This window comes from Ammodytes marinus (assembly GCF_949987685.1).
Source record: "Ammodytes marinus genome assembly, chromosome: 9".
Lineage (NCBI taxonomy): Eukaryota > Metazoa > Chordata > Actinopteri > Uranoscopiformes > Ammodytidae > Ammodytes > Ammodytes marinus.
The window spans coordinates 23,192,172-23,206,305 of record NC_137213.1 but is presented as its reverse complement, the minus strand read 5'-3'; the positions used below and the strand labels follow the sequence as shown (position 1 = coordinate 23,206,305).

The following is a 14,134-nucleotide window of genomic DNA, read 5'->3' as shown; positions in this document are numbered from 1 at the left end:
AGAATCCCTTCACTTGTTGTACTTGGGCTTGAATTGGAATAGCCTTCTATTAATAACTTGAGCTACTAATTTTGTCTATTTTGGATGTTTTTACTGTTTGTGGTTGTAACGCAACCGTGATTTTAAATGGTAGGCCTGTAGGAGACAATTTACATACTGTAGCACTAAACTTGGTTGGTTGAAGCCTCGGTCACCAAGTGTATACATATTGCACAAATTGTGGCATGTCCCTTTAAGAGTGGGCTGACAGCCTGAATTTGTACCAGATATGTGAGAGAAACAGGGAGCTCTCACTTCGCCACTGATTCCTGCTGCAGCAAAAAAAACGTCATCACAAAGAGTGGCGAAGGAAATGCAAGCCACAGTCTTGAGATTGACTGTCATCAGCAGAAACCAAGTGACATAAAAAGAGGTTGATCCAAAATGTAGCCCTTATGTTGATGATGGTGGGGGAGTAGCTGTCTAATACGTCAGTCCCAAATATCCCACTGTTCAAATGAGAAGCTCCTGACATCTTTGCCCCAACACTGAACCTTTTTTCAAAGTCACTTAGATCTTCTCCTCTTGCCAGTTTGATAGAAAATCAGAATCGAATAGGCCTGCCCAGCATTGTTATTCCCGCCACAGAGCACGATGGGATGTTAATTACTTTGTTGTACCATGCAGTGCACCTGTATGGATTGGACGCATCAGCATTTGTTGTGTTTCCATACTTATTTATTTAGGTTTTTACTTTAATTTGTCTACATGTCAATGTTGACAGCGGATTACTCCAACACTGAGAGGGGATAACACAGGTAAACAAACCCCCTCACTTTGCTCAACATGCAAAATCCACTGGGAAATCGGAATATTTCCACAGTGCTGCATTCTCCTTTCTTTACACTACAGTGGTTTTTACCTAAGAAATTAGTAAATAACAGTTTTAACCTGGATTTTTGGACAAGTTTTCATCGGTAAATGCACAAATGCATTTTTTTTATTTATTTATTCACTTATCACACTGACTGGTTCATAATGGAAAAACAAAACTTTTATAAATGTTCATTTCAAAGCCTAGAAATAAGCCAAGTAAGTTATTTAACTAGATGCGTTTGCAGATAGAAACAAGTGCACAAACAAGAGCCAGATTGTATTCCACCATAGGCCTAGATACGGTCTATGGTTTTCGCTTACTGTAGTAATGCATCAGCACACACACAGACGATCTTTGAGTTGTACAAAGACAGCAAAGAACTGTCGCCAACAAGTCAAACCCGGACTGTGTTTTCGGACAGGGCTGGTGCGCGGGTGAGCCATTCAAAGCGGAATGCTGCAAACTTTACTCAGTGTCCGTCTCATTCGCGCCATGGCCGAGGCCCTTTAATAAAGCGTTACACATGTCTGGACTTGGGAGCTTGTAGTCGGCTTGTTGGAGTGCACCAACACCGGAACAGAAGAGGAGGTGACAGCAAGCGACAGGAGCTGAGATTGACAGGTAAAGGCGCTCTCACACAAAACAGACGTTAATTATGCACAGCAAACTTGCTCAGTCTTATGAACCATTTTCCACTTGCATGAGATAGCGTTGTAATTCAAAAATTAGAATAGCAATTCGTTCGACAGCCACTTGTCATAGTCCTATTATGTCTTGCTGCCCAGCAGGCAAGCAATATCAGGCCGGTTGGTCGGTGAGGTTGTTGTCGCCTGCCGTAATGGTGAGCTGTCTGCTGGAAAAGTTTGGCGCACGTTAGCCACATTACCTTTGACAGAGAGGCTATGCTGGCAATATACATACGACCTGACACGGTAGGCCTGCAACAGAGACTAAACACAAAATTAAAGGTTAAAGTAAAACGTACTAAATGAACTGAAAATAGGCTACATAGGCTATAGGCTGCTAGTGTCCCATCAGGCGTTAGCGTTGTTTAATATTATGTGCTGCGCACGTGACCTGACTTAAATAGCCTAATTAAAAAAGGTTTTAGGCCTACATGGCTTTTTCCTTAGCCTATATTAATTACTACAGGATAATTTTTATTTTATTACAATGACAGTGCTTCACCTTTTGTTGATACAATTGATATAACCTATAAGTTGAAAGTTAACTTCCAATAAGCATAGGCCTGCATGGAAACATAAAGTGGGAGGCCATCAATTGATTATTTCTACCAGGTGTGAAGAAAGTGGGACTACATTGTCGTCCAATCGCGGTCGTTGTCATGAAATACCTGCCTATCAGGTTCCGTGTTTTGCTTCGGAGTTGCACCAACAACAGCCAATGGTGTGACAGTATTCAAGTGAGGCAGAACACCAAAATCAAAACCCCCAGTTGCAGGTTGCCTTGAATTTTCTGTTATCTAAAGGATTCTTTGTCTGAGCAGCTTCCCACTAAAGGAGGATTTTGGAGAAAAAAAATATGGTAGGTAATGGCTTTGATCTGTCCATACACACATAAAGCAACCATCATTATTATATTACACATTTTTTCACAAATTGGACTGTGTTGTGACAGAATAGATGTGATCTTGATTTTATGGTTGCGTTCCGAATCGCATACTTTCTACTATATAGTATGTAGAAAAAAGATTTAGGATGTCCCGATTCTTGTGGCCAGATTTAGGATGGTTAGAAGTACCCGGATGTCCTACTTCATGCGGCCAAGATTGTTAGTGTTGAAAAGTGCATCCTATTTGGGCGATTCTGACCCACAATCCAGTGCGCACGTGAAGTGACGTAACATCGACGAAGCCTCCATATGAAAACAAACGGGGATGCGACGGATATAAAAGCAAGAGGCAAGATCAAGGCGCAATGTTATGATGAAATAAGAGAGAAAAGTATGTCCCAATAGTATGCCTACTGCATCCTAACTAGATTCTTTTTATCGTCGGATGTAGTATGTAGAATAGAAAAAAGAAAGAGTATGCGATTCGGAACGCAACCTATATTTGAACTGACTTGAGCGTGTGCATAAACAGTGTGTTGTGTTTTTGTGGAATTGTTTAGAGTAAAATTATGGTCATTCGCAACTCTAAATTACAGCAATTATATAGCACCTCGGACTAGTGAAAATTAAGAAATCCTATTAGGAATATAAATGAATGCAAACACCTCAATTATGTTGTAAAGAATGATCCTAGTAGCCTGGAATTCCAGACCTGCAGCTGGCAAATTCAATTTGCTCAGCCAGTTGGTCTGGGCACGATCCATTGAAGCTCATTAAATATGTCAGAAACATTCTGAGCTAACTATCAAATCGTTCTATGTATGGGGCTCTGGGGCGGACATAACCGGATGACGACAGTGCTGTGCATGCGCCGTTGAACTCGTGCTAGTAAACAACAAAGATGGATGCGGATACGTTGTTTGAGTTTGAAATGGCTTAGGCCTTGACACTTAACGATTTGGCAAAAGTTTAATTTAACAGTTAGCCCGCTGTTGGCTAAATGAACCGGGCTTAATACGTCACCTTGTTCATTGCTCTGATTGGCCGTAGTGCTATCCAATTGTGTGCAGGTGCCGCTTCTTGAGTTGGGAAGGTATTATGATCGTGGCCAGGCCCTGTATCGTTCTAGATATGGGATCAGCTCATCCCGAGAAGACTTGTAAATATGGAGAATTGTTTTTGGGTAAATTAAATTTGTTAAATAGGATTATCAATTTCTGACCTTTTTGAAATTCAACATCTTTACATAATTTGTGGGCAGAATGTGTTGGACTCCAGAAACACAGAATATGTAGCTTAGTTCCACTGGGACTTTTCCTGATCCCATTTTCTCTCTGTCTCTCATTCTCACTCTCCCTCTCCCTCTCATACGCACACACACACACACACACACACACACACACACACACACACACACACACACACACACACACACACACACACACACACACACACACCTGGTGTCAGATACGAGGCCTGAGGGCATCAGAACAAAGCTCCGTACCTCTTTCTCTGTAAGATAACCGACTCGGCTGCAGGGCCAGGCCTCTCTGAAACACACTCACTAACCTGAGAAGTCCTAGCTCATCATGAAAAGGCTTGTAAATATGGAGATTTTTGGGAGTAAATTACATTAGTTATATCACCTTAGTGTGGTGTTAAGTATTCCAAACTTTATACCATATGTATTAGATTTATCCCACATTGAAGCTCCTTGGCTGACCTGTCTGAATGTCTTGTCAAACGGATCACACGCACGCATGCACGCACACACGCACACAAACACACACTACCAGTTTGCTGTAAAAGCTGTCATTATCTGTAGATCTATATGAGTAATGCTCATGGTTTTATGCATAACATTATGCACATAATTTGCACATAACTGATTTTTTATTGGTACAATTAACCTTAATTGTTGCAAGAGTTGGACAATAAAATCAGATTGACCCACTGTCTTTGACAGGGTGAAAGTCCAGGTTACTCTCGTACAGTGGACTGTTGATGAAAACGGCAGTCGTTGCCGAGGGGTCTGGATCTGTTGGATTGAATGTGATTGTTTCTTTCTATAGAAATAATGTGTCTTCCTTGCATACATTCATCTATGAGCAGTCAGTCAGTACACACAACCTTCCATTGTATTGATAGTTATTGACTTTCAGTTTGACAGCATCAATATAAATTTATCAAAAGTTGCACTGACCTACAAACAGTCATTTGTATCAGTGAAGTACAGAGTATGACTTTCTTTATCTCCTGCCCTTAACGTGACCCTGACAATAATCACAGACATGGGTTTGGCTTTAACTACTTCCGATTCTCACATGCTGTAGATTGTGAATATGTCAGTGTCAACCCAGTTTTTGACATGGACACGATCCAGTTTTCAACCTCCTACTGCCACTTATTATAATACTGTTGGCGTAGGGTGATGGTGGGGGTGCTCAGATAAATACACAACATGGCAGTGATAGTGCTGTATTGGAGAGACCTCTGTTGAATGAGAAGATTCCTGAGAAACACAGAATGCATGTTTTGAGTACCACTCTCACCTTCCTGTGAGGTGATATCTGATGTCATGACGAGGGCAGAGAGGCTTGATATTGTAAAGCTCACACGTGTTGAAGCATCTTTTAAATCAACTGTAAATGACTTGTTTTTTAATTATTCAGTACAAAAATAAATAGATTATTTATTTTTTCTTAGTTTTATATTGTGTTTGTATATACAGCTGCAAGCAAAGTTATTCAACCCCCATTGCAAATTAGGTTTATCGTCAAATGTACAAACTTTGAGCATTTTGCAATAAACAAATAAAACAAGGGCCGAAAACTGTCAATACTGGCTAGATGTCCAGCAAGCCGTTAGCGATACAGGACTATTGCCAACTTCCCCAAGAGGGTGTCACAATCTGCAGTTGCACCACTTTTCCTCACAAGTGAAAACACTTTTTTTTTAAACATTTTATGACTTACACCAATTCAAACTGTAGTTTAAACTGTTAGTGAGTCATTAAGAATGACAGTCGGGGCTAAGATGTGTGCTAGTGTGCTGCTTCACACCTTATGAACTGTTAAGTAGGTTTAGGAGCAGAATGTTAACAATTATGAAAAAAAAAAGATGTGAAACTGTTAGTATTTGGTGCCACGAATAAAAATAACTTGAATCTAACACAAATCGAGGAGATGTCTCGTACCTGACCAGATTTGGCTTACTATTTTGTGCCAAGAAGAACCTTTAAAATCCCATCAGTCAGTTAGCCTGGTGCTACCAGACCATCGTACTTCATTTCATTTGTACAGAAGGTCTGGAACTGCTCTATTTGGCAAACGTTCACTCACTTGGAGGCGGGTGTCTGTTGAAGTTTAAAACTATTGGATCTGCCCAGTGCCACTCTGGATCAGCCAACCAATCGCATAACGTTTGGTCGTGACGTATGTCATGAGCCGGCTTCTGACGGTGCGTTCCAGTTGTACTCGGAACTTGGAAATTTCCGACTTCACTACATATTGTAGTCTATGGATCTACCGGTACCTGGCAACGGTAACTTGCTAGAGCCTAACGTTTAGTTATTTGGATGAGAAAGGTTGTAGGTGTCCATACTTTCCCGAGCAGGTGCACTGGAACACACAGACAGGTCGGAACTCGGAACTACCAAGTCGGACATTTCCGAGTTCCGAGTATAAAGGAACGCAGCATTCAACTGAAACTGGAGCACAACTTCGACGTCATCGCTCTCAGCCACTCGCTCTGTTCGCTGATTGGACACTCAGAAATCTGTTCGAGCAGGATCCCTCTAATACACCCCAGCCCCAGACTTACTACTGGAGGGAAAATTAAATTTGGGCGGAAGTAGGTAGGCGGGCGGAGCAAGGCTATCGGTCAGTCACACTGGGTGCCATGTTCTTTCACTGTGATGAGATAATCAATCATAATTTTTTTCTGTCAATCCCATATATCCCACAGTTCTCTTGCTGTAAATACCTTTGAGCACCTGTATAAGTGGGAGTACTGGATTTCTTGTAATGCTTCGAAATGAAACTCTTTTTTTTTCCGCTGTTATTTTGTCAATTTCTACTCCCGAGAAGTTCCTCTTCTTTGGCGTAATGCGCACATCCATGTCGTAAAACCTCTGGGCGAGGCCTCTAAACTGAGAAAATATAGGGGCGTGATATTCAAATAACGATTGTTTTCAGCCGCCACATTTATCAATAATGGTCTGGCGTACGCCGAGATTTTGGCGAGATACGACTGTTTGATAAATCCCACGCGATACCTGGCGTAGGGAGGTATTTGCGCCAGAATCTGCACCAGTTTCCACGCAAGTTTGATAAATGAGGGCCAATGTGCACAACCTGAAACTCATGTACCAACTACCAAACTAATTTTGCTGAACTCCAAGCACATTTTCTGCTTTAAACTTAGATTCCTTAGTCAGATCGACCTGAGCTTCCGGATATGGCTTGCGCACGGCACAAAGGTGTGCATCCTTGATTTTAAAGTTTTTTGGACCAAATATGTAGAAGTTATCATATTTATATCATGCTGGCGGCGAATATGTGCACACTGAAGGCCACAGTGACGACGGGGATGAATTAATCCCCGACTAAACCCCGCCTCCTTCTGATTTGATTGGCTGCTGCGACCAAAACTTGCATTGACGAGCGGGACACACACAGCAGACACAGCCTGTTGTTACTCCTTCATTCAATGCATCCAACTTTCCAAACAAAACGTTCTGTAGTGCACACTATATAGTGTTTTCCATTCTGCACACCAGTGTTCAATGGGTGCTTAGATGTCCACTCATATGATGTACAGTCCCCTCCAAAAGTATTGGAACGGTGAGGCCAATTCCTTTATTTTTGCTGCAGACTGGAAACATTTGAGTTTGACACCAAAAGATGAATATGAGACAAGAGATCAACATTTCAGCTTTCATTTTAAGGTATTAACATCTCGATCTGATGCACAACTTGGAAGATAACATTATTTGTAAAGGATTTTTAGGTGCGCAAAAGTATTGGTACAGATGTACTTAAAATAAGTTAAAGTGAATAAAACGTAATATTTTGTCGCAACTCCTTTGCTTGCAATAACCGCATTAAGCCCGAGTGTGACCCATTGACATCACCAAACTTTTGCATTCTTCTTTTGTGATGCTTTTCCAGGCTTTCACCCAGCCTCTGTCAGTTGCTGTTTGTTTTGGGGGGTCATTCCCTTCAGTATCCTCTTTGGCAGGTGCAATGCATGCTCTATAGCGTTTAAGTCTGGAGATTGACTTGGCCAGTCTAAAACCTTCCACTTCTAGCCCCTGAAGAGTTAACTCTGTTTTGTGTGTGAGTTTTGATATTTGGGTTTTTGGGTTTGAGAAAGTGAAATCAGGAAATGTGTTTTGTGAAAAACTGTATTATTCTGTTTCCATAGAAACATCATCAAAACAAGACGAGTTCTGTTATTAAAATGATTTAGAGTTGAACATATTACACACTCACAAAATGTGATGTATCTTAAATACTGTTGCTATTAAAACAATTACATTTGCAAATGGTTAGTAGATGAGTTTTAATTACGGCACAGTGTAAGACAAAGACGATTGTCAGTGTTCAAGAGGTCCTGCTAAACTAACCATGATGAAATACTAAACACTTTTCTTTTGGTGAGTGCATGGTGCCATCAGTGCAGGGAAGCCGCATAAATGAAAGACTTTTCTGTTGACAGTGGAGTGCATGAATCAGCAGTGACTGCAATGGAAAAGACTGGAAAGGCAGGCTTTCTATTCAGATGCAGCAATCCTAGTTAATTATAAGATATTCAAACAGACCAAGAGCAAACAGGATGACAAGCTATATGTTATAATATTGTATTAATAATTGTGTACCACATACAGATGATATTGTTACATTTTGTGGTAAACTGGCATCACTACAATCACATCAAATTGAACACAATTAACATACAAATAAACAATTATTAAATACATTTCACACAATTTACATATCAAATAAAACAATACTGTTTCAAACAATATAACAATGGAGATTAATGTGGAGACTACCAGGTGATCTAATCTCCATCTTAAAACTTTAAAAACTAGACTGATTCACCCCCCTCAGTGTTGTCATGGAGAGGTCCTCATTCAAGTGTAGGTTAGGTTATGTCATGCAAGAGAGACGATAAGAGTCAGCTATCACCTCAACATGAAGGAAAACTCCAACTTAACATTTCTGTAGCTGGCTGTCAGTGGCTAAAGACTGTGTGATAGCGGCACATTGAATTTTCACTTAAATGTTAGTAAAGATGAAGGCAGCAAGGCATCCCTTCTTTGGCTAATTGAGCATTTTTTATGGCCGGGCTCTCTGGCGGTGGAAAACCAAAGCACTGGTTTTGTTTATGAGCATGTTGGACAACAGCCTCAGACGGATCACCAAAAAACTACAAGACAAAAACAGGAAGGATATTGCTCAATATGGACAAAGTAAAAAGTTTGACTACTCACATTGAGCAACTCCCTGGATTGGAAACTGTGGTGAGGGGTACTTGGCTTTAAGTGGCCTCTCTGTTTGTAACTGTGTTTGCAGTTTATTTCTGGCCTTTCTTATTCTCTCTAGGGACTTTGTGTCTTTATGTGTCAGGGTGGGGGCTGCAGCCATGAACTACCTTCACCTCCCTGTCCTGCCCACTAACTGAGTTGCATAAAACAAAAATGTCAAATCCGCTGCGGTGGCGTGATGTTGCCCTCTGGCATGTTACAGAATGTTGTCAATAGAAAAAGATGTGGCTTACTGTTTTAGCCTGAGGCCCTTATGCATGAATAGTGCATGTGTTGATAAATGAATGACACCCCAGTGGCTATTTGTCACTTAAAAAGCTTCCCAACTGTTGAGTGTGTGTGTGTGTGTATTTGTTTATAGTTCACGCCTATGAGCTTGTTAGTGATTGGTGTGTGCTACTGTCCATCATGCTCGCGTGTCAACGTGCACAGTAACCTTCGTGGTCTGTCTTTCTCATAGACAAAGGAGTCATTTGTGGAGCGTATGCAGGGAGGAAGAATAGCTTGGTGTTTCTCCTTGTTGTGAGCTTCCCCTGTGACACTGAAGGCTCCAGTCAGCTACTTCCCTAGGTGGTGGGTGGACTATGTCCTTGTGTGTCCGTGTGAATTGCATTGATTCATTCATACTGTCCCTCTCCTGCTCAGGGCCCCTCAGGCATTCCTACCACAGCCCCCAGACCTTGTGTGGAACAATGACAAGTCAATTCATATCAATCATTGGACCTAGCTTCCGGTTGTAGCCTGCTGTCATTTTTATTTTAAATTTGGATTGGATTTGTTCATCTGATAAGAATGGTTTCACTTTTCAGTTTTGCAATAGTAATTATGTCAAAATGACTCACCTCTGTGGTTTACTCCATTAATGTGTTTGGTCATGTGTGTGTATAGTGTAAGTGGGTGGAAGTTGCTGCAAGCTTGGCTTTGGCTTCATCTCAATAGCTGTTTCAAGCAAGTTTCATTTTCCTTAAAATAGAAAAAAAGAAAGACTAGTAGAAGTTAAACTAAAATCCAAGAAGAATTGCATAAAGTTGGTTGATTTTATGGGCCATATCATAAGACAATGAAAAAAGTTAAATATCAACATAAAGATCATCAATCTTCTTCATCTTCCTTTAATATAAATTGAACAGTTGTTGTTTCATGTTGCAAAGTTTGCAAGTGGTGGTCCTCAGCCTAATTTATTTGTTTATTTTTATAATAGTTAAACTTTTAAGAGCTACTGTTCAGTTTCCAAAGAACAAACTGTGCTTATTGCAGCCTGTTTGTTCAAAGTGAGCATGTGTATGCAGGAGGCCCTCCAGGGCAGTCGGCACCTTTTCTGTTGAAACCCAGCAAACCTCTCCAGGGTCCGGCCTCTGACTCATTCCCTCATCACATTATTAGGTCTCTCTGTTGATGCACAAAGAGCCATGGGATGGGTGCTCACTTTCGGGCACTTAGGACAGGGGAGTCAGAGTGCCTGTAAAGGTGTTTAACTGTCTCGTGTAGAAACACAGGTGTTGAGGCAAGCTCGCTGTAATGCTTTGTGGACAGAAATATTATAATATCTTATCCCACATCAGATTACAATGTGACCAATGTTTTTTATGTTTTGGAATTGTTTTTCAGGCTAGTCCTGTAACACACTCCTGGGATTGTGTTGACCAATGGATGAGGATGACATCATGTGAGCGTGTGCTAGCCCCTCAGTGCCATGGACTTGTAGCTGGGCCAAATCTCACCTCAATGGACTGGGGGCCTCGACTTCACGTGGGTGCCCTCCTGTCATCAACCTGAGAGGAATATCTACGTGTCAGAGCAGGTGCTGGACTCAGACCAGGAGAGAGAACCAGGTTTCTATGACTGAAATACTGCAGGTCAGAGAATTGTGTGCATGAGTGAACACACAGACACACACACACACACACACACACACACACACACACACACACACACACACACACACACACACACACACACACACACACACACACACACACACACACACACACACACACACACACACACACACACACACACACACACACACACACACACACACACACACACACACACACACACACACACACACACACACACACACACACACACACACACACACACACACACACACACACACACACACACACACACACACACACACACACACACACACACACACACACACACACACACACACACACACACACACACACACACACACACACACACACACACACACACACACACACACACACACAATAGCAAGGTATAAATGCTATTCTTTTTTTTACTGCAGCTGGGTGTGACTGTGTGCTACGCATGTGTTTGCTGTAGTGCGCGCTGTTCAAACACACCCACAAGTTTCTTGTGTATCTGAAAGTTTATCTGCCGTACTTTGTGTTTGCTAGTCAGTGTCAGTGTGTGCAAGCTATGCAGACATGAGGTCATACCAAACAGTGACTGTGCTTTCCTCAGACCAGGGAGGTCCACAGCTCACTATACAGCTCTGAATGGGAACTATTCACCTCTTGAAATGCAGAGGAGCAAATACAAGTCAAGTCAAACTTTATTGTCAATTCTTAAAATATGCAGGCATACATAAGAATCTAAATGGCGTTTGTCTCTGACCCACGGTGCAATAGGAACAATAATAATAATAAAATAAAGTAAATTCAGATAAAGATAAGTACATCAAATACATTCTAAATACTAAATAGTGCAAAATAAAAACAGTATATAAAATAGAATAGAAAGTAAAAAAAAGTGAACAAATGAACAATATTTACAATATGTGCAATATACAGTCAACTGGATGTACATTTCAAGGCATTTTGATGTTCAGGCTGAGTGTGAATGAATATAATAAGAGCTCTTGACATCATCATACTGGGGATGATGATGATGATGTCATCTTGGGTCACACTGTTGGTTTTTCGTGTGTGTGCTGAAAACAAATCCAGTGTTAATACATAGCCTAGGCTCTGTAAACTAGTACGCACACACAGAACTGACAGGTAGCGGATCAAGAAGAGATATTCACAGAATTTGACAAAGTGGTTTTGACAACAAGCATTCTCCAGAATCGCTGTCTCCACCTATAAAGATAGCAGTTACAGAATGACAATTGGTGAGGTGGAGTAGGAGGAAGTGAGAGTCACACTAGTGGCTTTGATAGAAGCCCCACTGTTCCTCAGTGTACAAATAGACCTACGCACAGGACGCTGGCCCGCCAGTCACTCCCAAACAGGTGTCTGCAAGCATCAGTACAAAGAGAAGCAATAATTCAGCGTGTGCAAGCTCGAGCTGAAATGGAGGGAAAGTGAGAGGAACAGCGTGTGTGCCTGTGAATGTAGGATTTGTGCCAACATGCCTTTGTGTGAGTAGGTGCACTCACTGACACTTTGTTTATGCTTTTGTTTTGTCCAACACTCCCGATTGAAAGTGCGCAGCCACCAAGCCAGTAGTCTGCTTATCAGAGGCAGACCATCAGTGTTTAGCTGTGTAAGTGGCTTTATAAGTGGAGCAGCATTGATGGCAGCCTTGTTGAAGATGTTTATCTCACACAACTGTTAAGGTCAAGCTGCTCCCTCTGCCAGAGGAGACGTCTGACTGAAACATTGCACATGCAGTCTTACCGAAAAAAGATTTGTTTAAATGGTGTGAAGCTCGGTGGTCGAAGTTCTATACTTAAAGGCCTACTTCACCGGTTGGAATATGAAGGTGTATTGAACTCGGAGATCCTATTTAGTATAAATGTGCAAAAGAAATTGAAATCGGATCATCTTAGCCTGAGAAAAGGCAGAAAGAGTGTTTTATGGTCTCACTTTCTAACCCTACAGTTTCCTTACTGTGACATCACAGTAAGGGTTAGGATTAACAGGACAGCTGGGCCAAGGGAAGACTAAGGGAAGACTGAGGGAAGAAAAACCTCATTCATTATATTATAATAGTTATTTTATAATGATAGAACGCTGGTTCCGTATGGGTGAAGTATTCCTTTAATGATTTTTGGGTACATTTACTTAAAATAAGTCATTACATTCAATGCTACTTTATACTTCTATAAGAAGGAAATATTTTCCTACATTTATTTACAGCTTTAGTTTCTTTTAGATGAAGTTTTATGTTTTTTGTAGTAATATGAAGTAGTAAGCTTACTTTGACCAGCAATGAAATGTTACTAAGAGAGTAATGCTTGTAGTAATAATGATCTAATAATATAATAGAACACTCAGTGATGCCATTCTTTTGCCTAATGAGTTCTCTTAATGTCTGTAGTTTCATTATGCTTTGATAATATTTCCTTGTCTGACATATGTCCTATGTCTGTACTATATGTACAATTATGAATGTGGGATTTTTGTTACAAAGTAGTTTAATACTCTTACTTTGTACTTACTAGATAAATGGTGTCATTACTTCGATACCATTGGTTGGCTGTTGCTGGCGATACTGTTGGAACTGGTCAAACCTAATGAGTTATTGAGGGTCTACAGTTCACACTGTAAGTTATCCACCCACAAGTCGGTTCCTAGAAATGTAGCCAACTGGTAAAACAGCAAAGAGAATATTAGGTTTCAGCAGCTGTTTTGACCTGAAGGTAAACGTAGTTTTGTCTCTACGGTATGGGGGAAAAGATTGCTTTCATGCTGCTCCAAGAATGACTCAAAACTAGTGATTGAGTAGCTTGTACTTACTTGCACATATTCTGTCCTAACTCAGGATTTAAATCAAAAAGTGAAGGGAAGACAGAAAGTACGAGGATGGAGGGAAAGGGAACTAAAAGTGAGTTGTGGAGCAGAGAGGAAGCTCCCAGAATAGCAGCAGCGACCAGTGAGTGTGCTTTTTGTGGAGAGTGTCTCTGAATGCTTGGAGGGCCTCGGGGCCCAGACTGACAGAGGAGAACTCCGAGGAAAGGGAGCCTCTGGGATTCAAAGTGTGTGTGTGTGTGTGTGTGTGTGTGTGTGTGTGTGTGTGTGTGTGTGTGTGTGTGTGTGTGTGTGTGTGTGTGTGTGTGTGTGTGTGTGTGTGTGTGTGTGTGTGTGTGTGTGTGTGTGTGTGTGTGTGTGTGTGTGTGTGTGTGTGTGTGTGTGTGTGTGTGTGTGTGTGTGTGTGTGTGTGTGTGTGTGTGTGTGTGTGGACAGTGTTATTTTAACCCTGAACTTACATCC

The 14,134-nt window shown here is 41.3% G+C and overlaps 1 protein-coding gene across 1 annotated transcript in view; it reads left to right on the top strand.

Moving 5' to 3' along the window:
* The first annotated feature begins 1,276 nt into the window (after positions 1-1,276).
* Positions 1,277-14,134, top strand: part of LOC307255102 (activated CDC42 kinase 1-like) — a 62,743-nt gene continuing 49,885 nt past the window's right edge. Inside the window, exons 1-2 of the mRNA XM_080033719.1 lie at positions 1,277-1,477; positions 10,590-10,837. Coding sequence (XP_079889845.1) covers positions 10,820-10,837 — 18 coding nt within the window. The 5' untranslated portion in view covers positions 1,277-1,477; positions 10,590-10,819. The remainder of the gene's footprint in view (positions 1,478-10,589; positions 10,838-14,134) is intronic.